General features: G+C 41.6%; 1 protein-coding gene across 1 annotated transcript; it reads right to left on the bottom strand.

The window, feature by feature from the left end:
• Positions 1–297: 297 nt before the first annotated feature.
• Positions 298–18,113, bottom strand: LOC134631949 (ras-related protein Rab-8B). Its single transcript, XM_063480529.1, has 8 exons — positions 17,817–18,113; positions 8,137–8,197; positions 7,923–7,983; positions 7,250–7,327; positions 4,333–4,422; positions 3,991–4,056; positions 3,856–3,906; positions 298–3,634 (listed from the first exon to the last, which is right to left on the bottom strand). The coding sequence occupies exons 1-8, from the start codon at positions 17,938–17,940 to the stop codon at positions 3,545–3,547; spliced, it is 621 nt and encodes a 206-aa protein (XP_063336599.1). The 5' UTR covers positions 17,941–18,113; the 3' UTR covers positions 298–3,544.
• Positions 18,114–19,610: the final 1,497 nt, after the last annotated feature.

Genomic DNA, 19,610 nt, shown 5'->3' with positions numbered 1-19,610 from the left:
CAGTCGAGCGATTAAAGATGAAAAACAAACCAGATGGTAGAAAAAGTTGTTTATTGTTCATCAGCTGAAGCAGCAACGACGCTCCAAACATCTCAGAGCAAACGGAAGACACTGATGGGGTCAGAGGTCACCCAAACCTACTGAATCAGTCTTGTGAATTTCACATTAAGAGACTCTGGTCTGCAGCCCTTTTCTTTGATTCAGATTAAAAAACAAAAACATCCAGCTCCTCCTCAGAGCCTTCATCTGTTTCACCCTCATCAGTAACTTTCAATCCCAGCCGACACCACCAAAGTCCCAAATATAAAACTTTATTAAAACCATCCGTCTTTCCATGTGCTGAAGTGACAAGGCTTTTAATCTGAAAGTCACATTTAAAATAAACACCAGTTTCCTACTAAACTATGACCTCTGACAAACACATCGATGCGTCTGACGACCTGTGTGACCAATCAGAGCACAGTAACACAAACTCCTGATAAAAGGAAAAAGTGGTTTTTGCATAGCGAATTACAAAGTGCTGAAAAATACAAAAACACGTTGAGCACGCCTTCTTCACCTCTTCATTAATCTTTAAGATGTTCTGACTGGACATAAAGATGGATGACAGGAAGTGAGGAAACGTAGGTACACAGGTCACAAACCCCGCCCCCTCCAAGTACATTCTTACTGTTTTTTGATTGGGTGATGTCTGCACGCAGAACTGATGTCTGTGGCCATGATTGGCAGCTTCTCTGATTGAGGTCAGTTATTCCGCATTAAACCAGAACGGGGGATACTGAGGAAGAGGCGGCACGTCGTCCATCTTTATTTACAGTCTGTGACAGGAAGCTGAGCGGAGTAAAATAAAAACACTGCTGCTGTAAACAAACGTGCTGTAACACTGATTTCTGCACACAGGCTTCATTTGCAGCTGCTGAGCGTCTGTTCCCGCTGAACTCGGAATCAAGCCAAAATTCAGTTTTAGAAATTTTTTCAGAAGCTAAATCACTGAAAGGATTTTTCCTCCAAAGGAACTCGCGGAACAGATTCTGCAGGCTTTGAGCTGAGCAGGAAGTGCTCAGGGGTAAGCCAAGTTTGCTGCATACCACCTCCTTGCATCTCACCAGGCTCCAGTAAAAACGAGTACAGACATATATTTCAGACAAAAACGGGATATTTAACCACTTAAACCGGCACCGGTGGCTGTCTTTTCTGAGCCTGGTTCTGCCGGAGGGTACTTCCTGTTAAAAAGATGTTTTTCCTTCCCACTGTCACCACTTGCGTTGTCACCATGGGCGTTTTCTCTGTTATTGTATGGTCTTTATGAAGTACTTGAATATATAAAAAACACACTGCTTCTGATATACTTCACGATATCTGTAAAACTAGAAACCCATCTAAAGCGAGACAAAACCGACCAATGGCAACGCGCCTCACTCGTTTTTGGCGGGCTCAGGACAGACGTCACAAAATCTTTCCGTTTTCACTCTGCCTTCACGGAAACAGTCAGGAGGGATTATATGAATTCGAGGACTTTCCAAAAAACTTAAAGTAGCTTCAGTTTATATCTCGTGTTTCCATCTTGCTTCCCGCCGTTATTTGGGGTGTTTTGGGATTGTCGTGACGGTCAAAGTTATCGCAGAATATCGGCTGCAAAAGTTTAAGAGCTCGAGTTCCTCCCGCGGAAACAGCTTTTCAGAGAAAACTGCAGGAAACTAAAAGTTTGAGTTTACGTTTCCACGCCGTGCTCATTGAATTTAATGAATCATTGTTCAGATTTTAACTTCTGACCGAAGTTTAAAAAAAAGAAAAGGAGAAAAAGAGCAGGAACATCTTTTACAATAATAAATATATCGTTTCAGCCAATGAACCGATCGGCAGGCTTATGGATCGGGAGTCAGAAAGAGGAAGTCTAGCACCAGCAGCTGCACATGAAAATAAAATACTTCAAAATAAAAGCACAGGTTGTACAGTTCCTTTGAAAACGTACAAAATAAAAGCAGCACGTGTGCTATTAAACGACTAAATACAAAAACACAGAAAAGCATCAAAAGTAAAAACAGAAGCTTCTTCGCGTCTTTGAACAGAGAAGAAAAAGCTGCTTTGCAGGGACTTTCTCTGCTTTCATACATATTTATCACAGAGACGTTTTAAAGGAATAGAATTAACTAAAGATGCATTAAAAAAAAAGAAAATATAAAACTATTAGTTCTGTTTAGTTAAAATAAACTCTGAAAGGAAATGAAGGCTGGAGGTCACATGAAGGTTAAGACATTTTAGTGAACACAAAATTTAAAACTCGATAATATTTTTATGATTTCCACTCGTCTGTTCGAAGCCCGCCGATCTTACTGGGCTTTTACTTCCTATGTTTGAGTTGTAAATTCAAGATTGAAATGAAAATGATTTTATACATTTTTATATATATTTATTTTAATTTTTTCAGCTGATTTCCTGCAAAGTTTCCTAAAATACAAAGCTGCACATTTCAGGACGTTTTCAAAGAAGGTCCTGCACAGTTTGCCTCTGATAACCAACATCAGGTAAGTTCCTGTAGTTCAGCTTATTTTTAGGTGGCGTGCAGGAGATTAGCTGAAGCGATCTGACAGAGGCCTGAACCACGAAGCAGGATCTGGGCTTAGAGACTTCAGGTTTAACCCAGGTTTTGGGGTTTGTGACGGCAGTGCGCGAGGCTGTAAACCTGTGCACAGAGATTCAGTAAACCTGGTTTGGCTTCACAACCGCCGTGTTCCCACTTTGCACGATTAGATCAAGATGAGACATACGAGGTGCGATCGGAAAGTTCAGTTACGGTGTTTATTAAAAAAAATAAAAATTAAAAAATGGAAAACATTGATTCTGATTTGAATTTGGTCGAAGACTCTTTGGAAATGAGTTGTTGCCCCATCGGAGAAGTGTGTTCGTGAGTGAGGGAAACAGGAAGCGAGAGCCTGACGGATGGATTTGTAGATGCAGACAGAACAGAGACCCGAGCGAGATCCAGCCGTCATCGCGGGTGATTGTGGAGCTGCTGATGTCCACGCTGCAGTAGGTGGATACCCGCCTGTTCTCTTAGACTCCCACTGACTCAGGACTGTGAATGTTACCGCCTGGCTGAACTCTTTAATCGCACCTCGTATCCTTGGTTACCTGCTTCGTAGTCCAGGCCGCTGGTCTGTGATTGGTCAGTTGCTGTAAGAGTTGGACTGAAGCCTCTGCAAGAGTCTGCTACATGTCTGATCCTTAAATGCTTCAGACTCAACGCGTAAAATCAGAGGAGAGGGCGGAGCCACAGCTCCACCCACTTTGGTACAAACAGTCATCGGCCTTGTCCTTCATCGCCATCATCATCATCGTCGCCTCCGTGTTCTCGCTGCAACAAACACTGAGATGCTGCGTTGGCTCAGCCTCCAACTGCTGAGCTGACAGCAGACAACAAGAAAACAGAAGAAGAAGAAGAAAAGGAGGAGGAGGAGGAGTCACAGCAGGCTTCTAAACTGTCCACAGGTTGTTCCTCAGCTCCTGCTGCAGGAGGAGGAGGAGGTCTGAGCTGAGGCTCCGCCTACAGCAGCGAACACCTGAACAGGCTCTTCTTGGAGCGGGGCTCTGTGATCTTGACGGGCCCACCTCCACCTGACGGGTTGTTGTCGTTCTGCAGGAAGAAAGGAGGTCAAAGGTCACATCAGCTATAAGAACACAGCGGGGCTGATTATCGCGATTAACAGAATCTCCTGCTCACGGTGACCAACTCCGTCTTTAATTTTAGCGGCACGTTCATCCCCGCATGTTCAGCTGATAAAGTCATTTACATATCTGGAGTCGGTTGCTCGAGTCGGAGCGCCTCCTCCGCAGACCTCAATCTGCTCAACTCACCATTTTCCTGTTGAGCCTGGCCATGATGTCTCTGGCGAGCGTGTAGAAGCCCTGTGGAGGGAAACGGGACAGAAATGAGTCGCCTCGTGTGCGCGGGACTGACGGAGGAGACGGCGGATCGGGATCAGGACTCACCTCCTCCACGTTGATACTGGACTTGGCGCTTGTTTCCAGGAACTTGATGCCGTAGTCGATGGCGAGCTGGAAAACCAAAGAGAAAGGGATTACACCCAGGTAGAAGAAAAGGTTGAAGTCACATTTAAAGCATAAGCTCAGAAACGTTTTATCTCATTAAGGCTGAAATCAGTGTGCAGCGTTTCTAACTGTCAGCAAATGAATCCCTGAAGCAAATCAAAGAGTAAAAATCTCGTCTGCTCCTAAAAGCATAATAATAAGATGATATCATCTCCTGGAGGTTTCCTGTTTTCACTCAGTTTGATCGAATGAGTCCTGCTCTCTGCAGGGATCGGCTCAGACCTTCTCTCCTCTCTCCTTGGACACTTGTCTCTTGTCGTTCATGTCGCACTTGTTTCCCAGAACCATTTTCTCCACGTCCGCAGAGGCGTGCTGAAAACACACACACACACACACACACACACACACACACACACACACACACACACACACACACACACACACACACACACACACACACCCGTTAGAGTCTGGATCACACTGTGTGTACTGTAATGAAGGTTTATGCTACAGCTGCTGCATCATTATTTTGTTTCTGTAAGGATTCATCCACCATGTTTTTAACGCTAAAATATAATTATTGTTGTTATGCTTCAATTTTCAAATGTACTGCTTTACAAGAATAAAATTTTTATTTATAAATTAAAGTTATTTTGTTGCGTCCTTGAACAAAAAAAAAAAATGTGTGATCTCAAATTTGGATCTAAAAATGTGAATTCTTGTTTTTCTGAGAAGAATTCACTGGATAGAAAACAAAGATCACATCTCTCTGCTGGTTGGGACGCCTCGGTGTCCCCCCAGAAGAGCTGCAGGAGGCGACCGGGGAGACGGAGGTCTTGGCATCTCTGCCACAAAGACCCCGATAAGTGTGTCAGGTTTGCACATTTTTACCACATACACTCAAAGCAGACTGATGGATTTAGAGCATTTCTGTGTGCTGTGTTTGTGAGGAGGGCCTACACCACAGCCTCTCAAACAGGAGATAACTGCAGCTGTTCATCACTGATCTCAATATCTGATTACTGAGTATTGATTACAGCTGGAATTGATCTGTAATGTGGAAGTGAACACACATGGTCGTATTCCGTCACCCTGCAGAGTGAGAGTGAGTAACGGTACTAACACCGATCTTATCTTCTGCTCGCTGAATGTCACACATCATAAGGAACGAGAGCTCAGCAGGTCTGATGTCCAGAAATGAGTCATGAGGATGTCACATCTTCCAACCATCTTAAAGGATGGCGTACTTACTAAACTAAAATTAAAAAATATGCAGGAAGTGTTTTGAGTTTTAATCTTCATCAATTCACTGAAATGTTCCAGCCTGAGGAGTCATTGGTGCACCTGTTTGAGTCAGTACCTGAGTTACTGAGTTAAATACACTGCAAACAAACTACAGCTGATGCTGACACTAACAAAAACCCACTCAGCCTTTCAGACTGCAGTCAACTGACTTCTGTTTTAGTCAGCCAAGAGTGATTAAAAAACGTTCGATTTAGACCGTTTGATGTGTGTGTGAGATACTGTTTGGACTGGATCTGGATCCAAATCCGCCCCAGATTTTTCCCTACCTGTGGAAAGCTGTCAGCCCACTCAGCTGTCAATGCTGGGTGAGAAACGTCCACAGCCTGAAGGTGCAGATGCTAATTGTCACTAACACCTACAACTTTCTCCTCCACCTTTGGCATGCTGCGCATGAGTTTACTCTCTAGCTTCATAAAACTCCATTAGTCAGAAGGGAGACGTCCTTCACATCCACTGTATTAAAAAAATGGTGTGACAACATGGTGGCTTCTCAAAACTCATCAATGTGTTGGAAGTCGTAATTACACCCTAATCTTTATACAGTGCCTTGAAAAAGTATTCATACTCTTTAAGTTTTCACACATTTTGTCATCTTACATCCACAAACTTGGTGAGATTTTCTATGATAAACCAACACAAAGCAGCACATAATTTTGAAGTGGTACAAAAATAACATGGTTTTCAAAATTTTAAGCAAATAAAAATCTGAAAAGTGTGGCATCTGTATTCAGCTCCCCTGAGTCAGTACTTTGTAGAGCCATCTTTCGCTGCAATTACAGCTGCAGGTCTTTTGGGGTGTGCATCTAGAGACTGACATTTTCACCCATTCTTTGTTGCAAAATAGCTCAAGCTCAGCCAGATCTGATGGAGAGCATCTGTGAGCAGCAATTTTCAAGCCTTGCCGCAGATGCTGAATGGAATTTAGGTCTGGACTTTGACTGGGCCATTCTAACACATGAATATTGTTTGATCTAAACTATTCCATTGTAGCTCTTGGTGTATGTTTAGGGTCACTGTCTTGCTGGAAGGTGAATCTCCTTCCCAGTCTCAAGTCCTTTGCAGCCTCCAACAGTCTTTCTTCCAGTATTTAGCTCCATCCATCTTCCGATCAAATCTGATCTGTCTGGTGAGCTCCTCGGTCTTCATGATGCCGTTTGTTCATGAATGTTCTCTAACAAACCACTGAGGCCTTCGCAGAATAGGTGTATTTATAATGAGAGTAAATTACACACAGGTGAACTCTATTATCTAATTAGGCGACTTCTGAAGGCAGTTGATTGCACTGGATTTTATTTAGCCGTATCAGAGTACAGAAGGCTGAATACAAATGCATGCCACACTTTAAGATTTTTATTTGCTTAAAATTTTGAAAATCATTTTCGTACCACTTCACAATTATGTGCTACTTTGTGTTGGTCTATCACAGAAAATCTCAATAAAAAAACGTTCAAGTTTGTGGTTGGAAGGTTACAAAATGTGTAAAAGTTCATGGGGTATGAATACTTTTTCAAGGCACTGTATATTTTTGAGTACAATATCCTTTCTTTCTGTCTAATAACCTCAAAAATGACTGACTGCACCTTTAATGACCCAACATCTCATTGAGTTTGAGATAATATGAGATACTTCATTTATCCAGGAGATGAACAGCAGCCAGAACATGTAAAACCACTGAAGCAGGAGCTCAATTCAACAAACAGGTGCAGTTCTGTCATAACTCTTTTAGAAAACACTCATTATATAACATGATTATATCACATGATTCTGTGATGACATCATACAAGCATTTCTTCGGGAGCAGAAATGTGGAGTTCACCTGAAGACCTCTTCAAATCCAACAATGTGAGCTCTGAAAATAACAAAAGTCACGTGACATCAAAGGGGCGTGGCCTACCTCCTCGATATTGCGAATCCAGTTCTTGATGTTGTCGAAGGACTTCTCGTTGGTGATGTCATACACCAGCATGATGCCCTAATGAACACAAGACAGGAAATGACATCAGCACAGGAAGTGCAAGCTGATTCCTGAGGTCAGGACCAGCTTGTTTTAACAAGGCCCTGCATGATGTGGTATCTCTGTTCCTCTATGAGATGCTCAGAAGCTGTGAACCAGCTCAGGCCTCCTGGTTGTGGCTGGTCTCAACCAATCACTTGGCACTGAAGCAAATCAGGTGTACAGGTGTGCTCCTACATTATCAGAGTTTAAATCCAACTAAAGTAGATAATTGAGTCGTGGTCTCAGTTATCATTTTATTTCTTTTCTAATGGTTTTAAACTTTAGACTTTAGGTTTTAATTTGGACTAATGCTGATCTTCACAAGTTTTTCCATTTTATTTCTATTGGTGTCATGTTTTTATTGTTTTACTCATCTATTGTTGGTTTCTATTTCTTTATGGATTAGCTTGAATGTGTCTTTTTTGTTACATTTATCATTGCCTTTTGTTTGTTTGTGCTTCAGCTGGAATAAAATTTGATGTATAAATAAAGGTTTGCTTGCTTTTTCACTGGTGACTGACACGTGACCTGTGCATCAGCAGAGGGGTAACAGGAAGGGGGTGTGTCTTACCATGGCTCCTCTGTAATAGGCCGTTGTGATGGTCCTGAACCTCTCCTGACCTGCTGTGTCCCTGCAGGAAGAAGCCACTGTTAAACACCAGCACTGAGGAGGCTCATTAAAAATATACACACAACAAAACAGCCTCGAGTCTGAAACACCTGATTTCAGGTTTATCTCCTCTCAAAGCTCACACATAGAAGCCGGAGCAGAGAGTGGCACTCACCAGATCTGCAGTTTGATTTTCTTTCCATCCAACTCGATCGTTCGGATTTTGAAGTCGATTCCTGAAAAAGAAACAACGGTCAGCTTCGAGCTCCGGACACAAACATATTTACAGCTCCAGAGACACCAAACCATCATAGCAACGATCACGAGCAGATGCAGAGAGCGCTCAGGCTCACTCCGCCTTATTCTCTGCCCAACGACAGACTCAGAAAAGCAGGACTGATGGAATAATGAACAGTTAAGATAAAAGCCAGCGGCTGTCAGCGAGTGCAGGAGTTTTATGCTTTTAAAAACTGCGGTCTGATGCAGAGGAAGCCCTGCTAGCAGGGCCATGTGGTTAAAACAAACGCTGAGGTGTGTTTGTTTCTCTTCTGCGTCTTAAATCTGTCAGCTGACTGGGTTTGTGCCTGCCTGGTCAAAGGGGAAGTCGAAGATATTTTTAAAAACACTTCTTCCTGCCTGAGCAGAAGAAATGCTTCCAAGAAGCTGCGGATGTGAAGCCCTGACAGCTCGGGTTCCTCCTGTTCACAGCTGTTTGGGCTGCTGGTTCAAATCCCTGGGCTACAGCTCTAACCAAACCCCTCCCTCCTCACACCACTTCACCATCAGCTGCAACTGATTTCATTCATTCATTCATGTATTGATCTTACAACTAATGACACAAGAAGTGAATGACTGATGAAACCATCCTGGCTCTTATGGACCCGTTCTATGGTTAAGTGTCTCATGTTTGAAGGATGTGCTGATTTAAGCAGTTAGAGAGCAGGTAATATTTTTATTTTCCCACTGTTAAAGTACCAACTTTGTCTTGGACTGATAGGATTGAGCCCTGCTAGAAGTTAACTTTCATCACATTCACGGTCTCAATTAATGACTTCATTGTCTCAAAAGACAACCAAAGATCAAAACAGCCAAACAGTAACAAAAAACCACCAATAAAATAAAAATCCAGCAAAGAGTGGCACAAAGCCACCAACAGGAGGCACACGACCGAGGAGCCAAACATTCAAGAGAGCAGCACAGACCCGCCAAAATAAAGATCCCACCCTCCCCCCAAAAACAGAAAAATGAAACACGACTCTGTTTCCTTTTAGAGAAGAACACGGGCGGGTTTCAACACTTTGTAAAGACTCACACGGCTCACGTTTATTCTCTGCGCTGAGTATTATCGCTGGTCACAATGGGCCTGATTAGACAAGTGTTACATTCTTTTATCGTAGCACACTGGAAGAGTCTGTTATTAGGTTGTAACTCATCAGTTCTTCCTGTTGTGGTTTTGGTGTATGTTGTGTTTTGTTTCGTTGCCATGCGTCGCAAAGGCAACACATCGGCACATTAACTGATTATAAAGGCGTCAACTTTTCTTATTTTGGGATGTTAGCGGTGGAGCTGTGGCTGTGCTTACAACATTATCAACCATCAAAGTGATGCCTTCGTGTGTCGTCTTTCTCAATCTCTCCTCTTATGAATCCACTGATGAAGGAAGTAGAGAACTGAATTTAATGTGAGCAAAGGCAGAAAATGAGTCAGCTGATTTCCTCTTTGCTTCTCTTCTTCGGCTCAGACTAAACCTCTCCTCTTCCCTCCATTCTTCAGCAGCTCTTTCTATTCTCTCACCAGGAAGTGAAACAGTTTCTGCTGCCTGTTACGGAAACATGCAGCGGACGAGGTCACTGACCTCCGCCATCTCCACCCACAACATAATGCTGCAGCTAACAGTTTCGTCTGCTGCTGATAAATTGGCCATTCTGCTTTAAGAAGCGGTGCAAAACAGTAATGTCACAGTTCCCCGGGCATCAGCTGATCATTGTCAGATGAGACTTTAGAGTGGGCTCGTGTTAGCCCACTCCATGCCGTTAACTCCTGTGTTGCCTTGGTGGTGTGTTTTGAGTCATTGTCATGCTGGAAGACCCACCAACAACCCATCTTCAGTGTTGTGGCTGAGGGAAGGAGAGGAGAGGGAAAGGTCGTACTCAGCATTTCGTACTCAGCATTTCTCTTCCTCCAACACGGCGGATGGAGCCGATTCCAAAGAGCTCAACCTTGGTTTCACCCGACCACAGCACTTTCTCCAAACCCTTCTCTGAATCATTTACATTCTCTGACAAACATCCATTTCACTCCATTATGGCAGAGAGTGTTATGCTCGTGGTGTCTGTGGTCCAAACTGCTTTCAGAGCATTAACAAGCTGCTCCTGTAGTTTTGGGCTGAGCCGCCACTTTTCTCATAATCATCCTGACTAGGACTGGGCGATATATCGAGTTTTTTAAAAATATCGATATATTTTTATACGAGATATAAGATGTGACAATATCGTTTATATCGATATAGTATAAGTTATGTTATAATTATACTTGTGGAGCCGCAAGTTTGCCTCTCTTTCGTCCACTTTTGTCTCTACCCAACATTACTCGGCCTCGCCTCTCCTTCACTGAACACAACTCCCCCTCCCCCATCGCTTCACCTGCAGGCAACGACAAGATGGACACGGCAAATCTCCGTTAACGAGTTACCGCGGATCGCCCCGTGCGTGGGGCTGGACGGCGTCAACGTGTTAGCGAGCTAACCGCGCTAACGACATGCACGGCCTAAAATCCTTTCATTTTCTCAAAAATCGACAGAGCGCCTTATGCATGAATTCTGGATGTGCTTACTGACCGCGAACCGATTTTATGTGGTACACGGCGCTCAGCAATCTGTCAATAAATGTTTTAGTTCGACTTTGGTAAGCTACGGAGCTGCACCGCTTGATGGATTGTCGGAGCATTACGGCTACCGTAGTCCGGAGCCTCGCGGAGTGATACGTACTGTGCTTCAACGTAATATTACCGTATTGTGTGCATAAGGACCATAAATGGCACCTGTTCAGAGACATGGTTACGAAGCAGATTTCAAACTCCAGGCTGTCAGTAACGCAGTAGAACTTGGTAACAGAGCAGCTGTGAAATCTGTCTGTTATTATGCTCAGCGTCTGTTAGTTTACATTTTGACTGCACAATTGTGAGCTCTTTGTTATGCACAAAAACAACATTGTTTTCTTTTATTTATGGAGCATTATTATTTAATAAATGCTGATAATTTATTTTTGAGTAATTCCTTCATGTACATCTAGGCTTTATGTTAATAAAAGTGCCTGTGTGACATCTGGGACACAGCTTTGACTAAGAACTCTCTTTTTGTTCTTACCTTATGGCTTAAAAAAAATATCGAGATATATATCGTATATCGCCATCCAGCTAAAAAATATCGAGATATGAATTTTGGGTCATATCGCCCAGCCCTAATCATGACCCCATGAGGCAAGATCTCGCATAGAGCTCCAGAGGACAACTGACGGTCATTTTATATTTCTACCATTTACCAATAATTGCACCAACAGCTGTCATCTTCTCCCCGAGCGCATTACAGCCTTGTTTAGATCTACAATCCTGTACCTGACGTCCTTTGACAGCTCTCGCGCGTGGTGGTAGAGCGGTGGTGTAGTTTATATCCATAACGAGATCAGGAGTGTCTGTGATTGAGTGACTGATTGATTGGTTGTAGGAGCCAGAGTTCTGGCTGGTGTGTAGGGGATCAACTACTTATTTCACTGAATGACATGCAAATCAATTTATATCTTTCAAGTCTGTCCATTAAAATGAAACTACCAGAAGAATTACAGACTGTTTATTTCTTTGGAAGTAAGAATTAACATGCATTTAAAGCTTTAACAAAACCCCCCAAAATAATGAAGAACTGCCAAATAAAAGAGGAAACTACAAAAAGACAAAACTATCTAAGAGTGAAACAAAACCAGAAAAAAATTTGTCAAGAAGATGCAAAATGGCCAAAGTTACAAAAGACACAAAATGATCAAAGAAAAGGACAAAAACTCCTGAAATGAGACAAATGCGAAGAACAACCCCAGAACAGCCAAAAACCTGATGGAAAAAACCCAACAGAAATAAAATGGCTGACAATACAAAAACCAAAAAAAAGAGACAAACACTGAAATATACAAACTCGCCAAAGAGCAGAAGACGATCAGCAAAAACATTCAGACAAATATATTTTACAGACATGCTTAAATTTAATCGAAAAGCTCTGTGTGCTGCTTTAGAAACACGTGAAACTCTCAACTAATTTAATTAAGAAAAGTGAAAGACCTTTGACCCCGTAGTTTTTCAAACAGGGCCTTCCGCCCTGAAACTTGCCTTCAACGCTCTGCAAAGTGGAGCTTTAGCTTAAGCGAAGGTACAGTTCTGTTGTGACTCTTTTCAGTTCAGCTGCTTTCTGAAGCCTCAGTTTCTCGTCTGTGACTTTAAAACTTTTCTGTCGTGCTGACTAAAACATGGAGGCTGCCATCACAGCTTCAGCCTTCCTGCTGTTAGCCAGCTTGCTCAGTTTGGTCGCATCCCTGTACCAGTCGCACCTACAGCCGGGTTTAAGAAACCTAAAGTGACTCAAACTTGTGAATGTCTGGATTTGGCCCACATGCCTTCGATTCTGACAGAGAGGTTAAAAATTACCTTATAAAACAATGAGAAGCAAAGTTTCTGCCTCAAACACAACAAACTCAGAGAGTGTTTTTGTCAATTAACTAATCAACCTGACAATCAGCTCATTGTTTGAGCTTTATAGAAGTCGGCACAGGTCTTAGGCAGGTAACGCTGCGACCGCTCACTCACTGAAATAAAAACAGGAAGATGAATACCACAACACACACACACACACACACACACACACACACACACACACACACACACACACGCTTCTGTCACATCACGTTGACTCACGTTCATTTCCTGCTCCTACTCTGAGCATTTGCGCTCACATTTACATCATGGTGGTCTTATTTTGTGTCCTCAGTAGGAAAGTAAGTCCTCCCTGTGAGACCGTGTAAAGTCTTATGTCCACACAAGACGAAGAATGCACACGCACAAACACACACAGCCTGCGTCAGAGCTGAAGAAACCAGTAACTCAGTGTCAGTGTTTAAATACTCAGCACAAAGCAGCACTTAAACACAACATCACAGCCTTTTATAACATTTAATACCTTCTTCCTGCCTTCCTGTGTGTATGATGAAAAACGTATGTACACACACATGACAATCCTCCACATCATAGTAAGCAATACTTCTAAATATCACAATAACCCCCCTTTGTGCTTCTACTTGTACCTGTTTTTACTGCACCTATTTCATATTTACATCACAGACAAGCACACTGGCTGTACCAAACTCCATCACTATAATAACAGTTTTCATTTCTTCTTCTTTGTTATTTTGGCAGTACTGATCATCAATCACTCTGTGCACTTTTTATTGTTCAGTCTTGAGATGCATTAATAAATAAACTTTCTGTGTTTAACCAGTTTAAAGGGTGGTCACATGACGTTTCCAGCCAATTAAAATTCACCTCCATGCAGCCTGAAAAAGGATGTGATGTCAAATTTGTGATACAGGCAGTAAATGTATATTGATCCAAGACTGTAACCGGCAATCCCACAAGGAGTAGCTGCTGTAGGCAGCAGCAGGTGACCTTTGACTTCTGAGCTCTAGTACCAGGTCTGGACCCCTCAAAACAGCTCTTTAATGCAACTTCCTCAAAAGTGGCCCTCACAGAGCCAGATACTACACTCACACATGCTCAGAGGTCAGCTGACTCTCACGAGACCTCTGACAGAGCGGCCACAGAGCGTCCTCTGTCCAAACGCTGCAGCAGAGGATTGTGGGAGCTCATGTAACATTCATGCAGCTCCGGCAGATGAACTGGGAACAACCCAGCAGAGAGTGGAGCGCAGTGAGAGGAAGACGGCACCTTCAGGTGCCACTGTAAAAACCAGGGTTGTCGCTGTGTGGAAAGCCTGAAATTTACAGACAATAACCCCCTCAGTCACAGCAGCAGTCAGATCCATCACATTACAAATCAAATAAATAAATCAGGGCGACACCGAGATAATGAGCCCAAAGTGAGACGGCAGAGAGCTCAGCAGCTCACGCTCAGCTGTGAGGAGAGTCCACCCACCAATCAGCTGTTCAGATAATAGCTAACCAATCGAATGCCCGCACTATGAAGCAACCTGAGATCAGCAATCAGGCTAAAGATGTTACCAACTCGATGAATCAGCCTAGATTTCAACAATCTAACAAATAATTCTAACCAATTCTGACCAATCAGAAACATGGACAGGTCTGGCAGCAGAACGGCTGATGACAAAACTGTAATGAAACACATAACAAAGAGCGTGAGAGATAAACTGCTTTATAATTCTGAGAAGGTGGCCTGCAGAGCAAATATATTTCAGTGCTCAGTGTGACAGGAAACAGGCTGTATAAAGAAAGTTTATTTAAAGCCTTGAAGGAAAGCTGTGTTAAAATGTGACTGATGTTAAACTGTCAGGGAGCAAAAAAATAAAAGAACAAAAATAAAACCAGAATTCAAACCAGTAACACCTGACTCATCCTACAGCTTTAAACCTAGTGACCTGCAGGGGCTCACACCTCATCAGCTGTGGCCAAATTTATGCCCTCCTTCCAGTTTCACATTTTCCATCCAAGGGGCCCAATCGGACCTTTTGACGATCCAGCTCTGGCCCCCCAGCCATGTATTTGACACCCTGATAAATGCGGTAATCAGATTCGACTGTAATTGTATCTCATTTTGCTAATGCAGCAAATACTTTGACATAATGTAAAAATACTTTAATTGTAGAGATCCGGAACTGTGCATCCACTCAGTCAGCTATGAAGCAAACTACCTGCCGTTTAATGTTTATTACTTCTAAGTTAAACACGAACAGGTGAAGTCAGGTCAGTGCAGATCCACCAGGACAAAGTAAAAATGTGACATCATAACCCACTAATGAACCATCTCCAACACACTTAAACCTGATGTCACCTCGCCAAATCCTGTGTCATATTTCTGGCCTCAGGAACTTCCTGCTTCTGTCGTGACAAATTTTTGCTGCTCTCTTTGAGTGTCCGCTGAAAATCTTTGAGGTTTTGAGGGATGTGAAGTCGTCACATAGACTTTTTCTGGCAGTTTAATAACTGAACAAGTTAAGGAAATAATCAGTAATAAATAAGAGTAGCAATAACCTAACTCTTTTGCCAGTTTGATGACCTCAATCTTTTCTTTCTTTTTTCCAAAATAAAAGCTTCTATCAGTTCAGTCTCCCATCCCACACACACACACACACGTTCTTAAGCCTCTGTATAACCACTCACTTATATTTGATTTTACTCTGAATCCTCAGACCTCGTGGGGAGAGCCTGAAGAACCACCAAAAATGTCCTCACTGTGATACCAAAGACACAAACACACCCCCTACTACTTAAACACTCGCAGACAGATAGAAGAAGACAGCTCCCACTTCCTGTTTCCACCAGGAAGACAGCAGAGCGACACACTCCGCTGACGCACCGGAAACACACACGCGCGCACACGCGCACACACACACACACACACACACACACACACACACACACACACACACACACACACACACACACACACACACACAGTCTTGCTACTCTATCTCTGTGAGGACCTTCAGGATTCAGGGTCCCGGTCAGGGACCACCGAGGGTCCACACAAAGACAGAAGTACTAAACTGCATCCTGCTCAATGTGAGACGTCACCAGGGCCTCATATGACCTTTGACCTGCCTCATGTAAGAACATCTTCCTCCAGATAAACGTCAGCACAGCTGCTTCCTGATGCAGCAGCTTACTGGAATTTATCAATGAACTTTTTGATGTTAATTAGCTCCATTGCTTCACTAAAGATCAGGAAATCAGTAAAGCTGCAGCTGATCTGTTTCCATCCACCTGCTTTTCACGATCATCTCCAAATTTAAAAAAGGAGCTTTTTTACTGCCATTATATGAAGAAGAAATCTAAAAAGTAATATAAATAAATCAAACACAACAACAGGGAATTACAAGTTAGTAATCTTTCTCATAAAAGTTCCATTAAAAAAAATCGACAAAACTAATAAATTACCAGACGTTTCCGTCGTGTTTTCATCCACATTTGATCGTCAGAGTCGTCACAATTCCTGCTGTCGTTTCCGACTCTCTGCTGTGAGATTAACTACAGGAAGGTTTATATCTGAGCAACACAGCTGGACACATCCTCACTGTTAGACCACAAAAAGGGGAGCCTACATTTCCCATGATGCAACTCAGTGCCATCTTTCTAATGTTTCAAACTGCACGCTCTTCTCTGTGAAGCAGCCTTTCTGCCAGTGGCATCAAGTTTCAAACCGAAGCCGAGATATCTGAGAGCATGGCATGGATCTGCTTTAAACAGCTGTTATTTTATCCAGCTGTTCATCACAGGATGTAGAGCCCAAAGGCACGCATTCTACTTCTATTATTTTTTGGAGACAGAACAGACAATTATTAAAATAATTACAATAATTTAAAAAAAAGTAAATAAATCATGACTATTTTGTACATTTTTGACTCTTTTTATGATTGTACATTCAGATGTAGATCATCAGCTCTAAAAAGTAGAGCCCAATGCAGTAGTATCTGCACATAGTGTATACAAAAAGAAAACTAAAAGTACAATTCTTAGGATAACTACACTCTGTAAAAATATTTTGAATCGTTTATTCTTTTACTCTCTGATTTCTGCATTACTCAAAAAACAGAACAAAATAGTACTGTTAGACTTCATCTAAAAATGTTGTGTTTTTGTTTAAAAATGAAGATTTATGAAAGCAAAATTTTGTCTGATTAATAATCAGATTCATGAAGTATGAGCTGTGATTTCTGTCAGTGAAACAAAACAACATTTTTTCCCCCCAAAGTAAAGTTAGGGTTTATTGAAAGAAATCAAAAACTTTGTATAAGTGGACAAAAGACATACTTCTCTGGGCTCATCACAAAAAAATACATTTTCATCAGCTTCAGTTTAGTTTCGTAGGCGATGATTACTTTTTACAATATGTTAAAAACTACAGTAAATGAAAAATGGGTCCAACCAGAGTTATTATAATTTGTAGTTTAATATTTTCAAATTTTATTTACTTTATTTCTCAACTTGGTTTAGTCTCAGTCAGTTTACTAGTTTTGTTTTGTTAAATGTTCTCTCTATTTGTGTTATTATTATTATTTTTCCTTTAAAATTGTTCAATAAGGTCATACAAAATAATTAACCAAAGCCTGCTGAGGCGGACTCTATTAGAAGTTTGTCCACATTTTTAAAAAAACAAACAAAAAACATTTCTAATGGATCTTCTTAAATTCCTTTGATTTAGAACACGTTTCGTATTCATAACATCTGAGTTTTTTTTTCTTTTTTAAAGTTAAATAAAGTTGTTTTTAACCACACCGATTGTGAGTTTGTTAGACACGTGTTTCCAACTCTAACTTATCAGTGCTGATATAATTGATTATAGTATTGCTTATGATATTGATGATAGTAACTGATTACTGTAAGCTACTTCCGGGGTAACTGGATGGGAAAAACCGTGGGAATGCTCCATTAAGTGATAATCGATCACTAATTAGTTAACAGATACATCACTTCACAACTACTGTATGTTTCTGAGGGGTCAGAGGTCACATGCTCCACACCACCCCACCCGAACGCTTTCACTTTTCCGGTCAGTTAGCTTGTGGCCTGGAGCTAGCCCTCCGTTCAGCCGGTACACCGGGAAGAGGGTGATGAGGAGAGGACTCACCGATGGTGGAGATGAAGGTGGTGTTGAAGGCGTCCTCGCTGAACCGGAACAGCAGACAGGTCTTGCCGACGCCGCTGTCCCCGATGAGCAGCAGCTTGAACAGGTAGTCGTATGTCTTCGCCATTTTCCCGCCGTCCGTCCGTCGGTCCGTCCGTGTGTCCCGGTGAGTTCACGCGGAACCTGCGGCCTGCTCCCTCTCTGCTGGGCGGACTGACTTCACTGGGAGCGCTGGTTTCGTGCTGGTTCCACTCTGAGAGCAGCGACAAGCAGCAGGAAGCGCTCCGGCTGCAAGCTAGACGGAATCTACCCCGCCCACATCCGGTCCCTTTTTTTCACAATAAGGCCAGCCTCTCCCAGCGTGCTCCGTTATTGATGATCATTAGTAATTATAACATTTCACACGTATAAAGTCTGGAACAGAAACAACATCATAGGTAATAATAATAATAAATATTATTATTATTATTATTATTAGTAGTAGTAGTAGAAGTATTAGTATTAGTTTGCAAATAGGTGTGCGCATGGGTTTATGATAGTAAAATAGAGTAATGGTTATTTATTTCTTTATTCTAAATGTAATTAATTAATATAGTAAGCATTTTTGCTATTTTAATTTTTTTCGTTTGTATCCCTCTGCCTCTTTAAACATTTGTATGTACTTTACAACTAAGTAATAAAAATGGTTTTAAGTGTTGACTGTGACATAATCAAATGAGTATAATAATAAAACAAATCTGCAGTGTGCATTGTACTAACACGTAAGATTTCACAAAAAACATTTACGATGCATGTATCAGCTCCATGTGAAAGACTACCCTTGAAATTCAGTGAATATAAAAGTTTATTTTGATCTCTATATTTATGGATTTCCAAAAAAAATTATTTATGAATATTTATGAAAAATATAAAAATATTATATGTGTAAATTGTTTCTTTTTCAGTGTTCATAATATAAAGTTTGATATTTATTATTTAATTAATTTTATTCATTATTTACTGTGACTTTATACAGTGGTTTTGAGCTCCTTTTTTAACATAATCTCCAACATGTTTCTGTTATTCTTATTTTAAATTAAATAACTCACAATTATCTACATTTTTATATTTTGTTTTCAAAAGTTTGATCACTGCTGCTCTGCAGGTAAAAACAAATAATATTTTGAAAGTAAAACTGCTCTTTTTCCCGTTTGTATGCCGCAATTTGACGCAGCCAGGAAATAGGGGCGGGGTCACATGACGTAATTTGCAGGAGGGAAAGGGTGATTATTATAAATATTATTATTTATATTGATTTCTGTTTAGTTTATTAATTATTATAAACATGAATTATGTGCTTGCTAATGGATCATGATTCTAACGTCTCTGGACTTTCAGACTGACTCCATCATGAGGTTAGGTCTTGTTTCATTTTCATGTTCATGACTTATTTCTGTTCAGTTTCAGTTTCTTCCTGTTGTTGGATTAAAGCTGCTCCACCCACTCTGCAAAAGTCTTCAGCCATCTGGCCTTCCAGGTGATCCACCTACTGTTTCTGATAAAGTCTCATCAGAAACGGTCTCAGTGGAGGGATGGCGATCCATCACAGCTGGATTTTTAGCAGTAACCCTTCTGTCCTTATTTGGGGCCCGGCAATTTTGTTTTAGAGCGATGACAGCAGTATTTCTGGTAAAAATCTAGGGTGACACTAGTGTCTGGGATATTAAGACTGTAAAACGTGTACCTAACAAAGTGGTCAGAGTATGGAAAAAAGTGAAGACAGGTTTCTGTTTTTAAATAAACAGTTTTTTATTGCTG

This window comes from Pelmatolapia mariae, linkage group LG1 (assembly GCF_036321145.2).
Source record: "Pelmatolapia mariae isolate MD_Pm_ZW linkage group LG1, Pm_UMD_F_2, whole genome shotgun sequence".
Taxonomy (NCBI): Eukaryota; Metazoa; Chordata; class Actinopteri; order Cichliformes; family Cichlidae; genus Pelmatolapia; species Pelmatolapia mariae.
The sequence above is the reverse complement of the archived record's forward strand: the minus strand, read 5'-3'. Positions and strand labels throughout refer to the sequence as shown.

Bases quoted from the DNA above. Each gene is read 5' to 3' on its own strand.
- LOC134631949 (XM_063480529.1), bottom strand. From the start codon at position 17,940: ATGGCGAAGACATACGACTACCTGTTCAAGCTGCTGCTCATCGGGGAC. The intron at 8,198-17,816 runs GTGAGTCCTCTC...TTTCTTTTTCAG, and splicing joins CACCTTCATCTCCACCATCG to GAATCGACTTCAAAATCCGA. The intron at 3,635-3,855 runs GTGAGTTGAGCA...TTCTTCCTGCAG, and splicing joins CCAGGCTCAACAGGAAAATG to AACGACAACAACCCGTCAGG.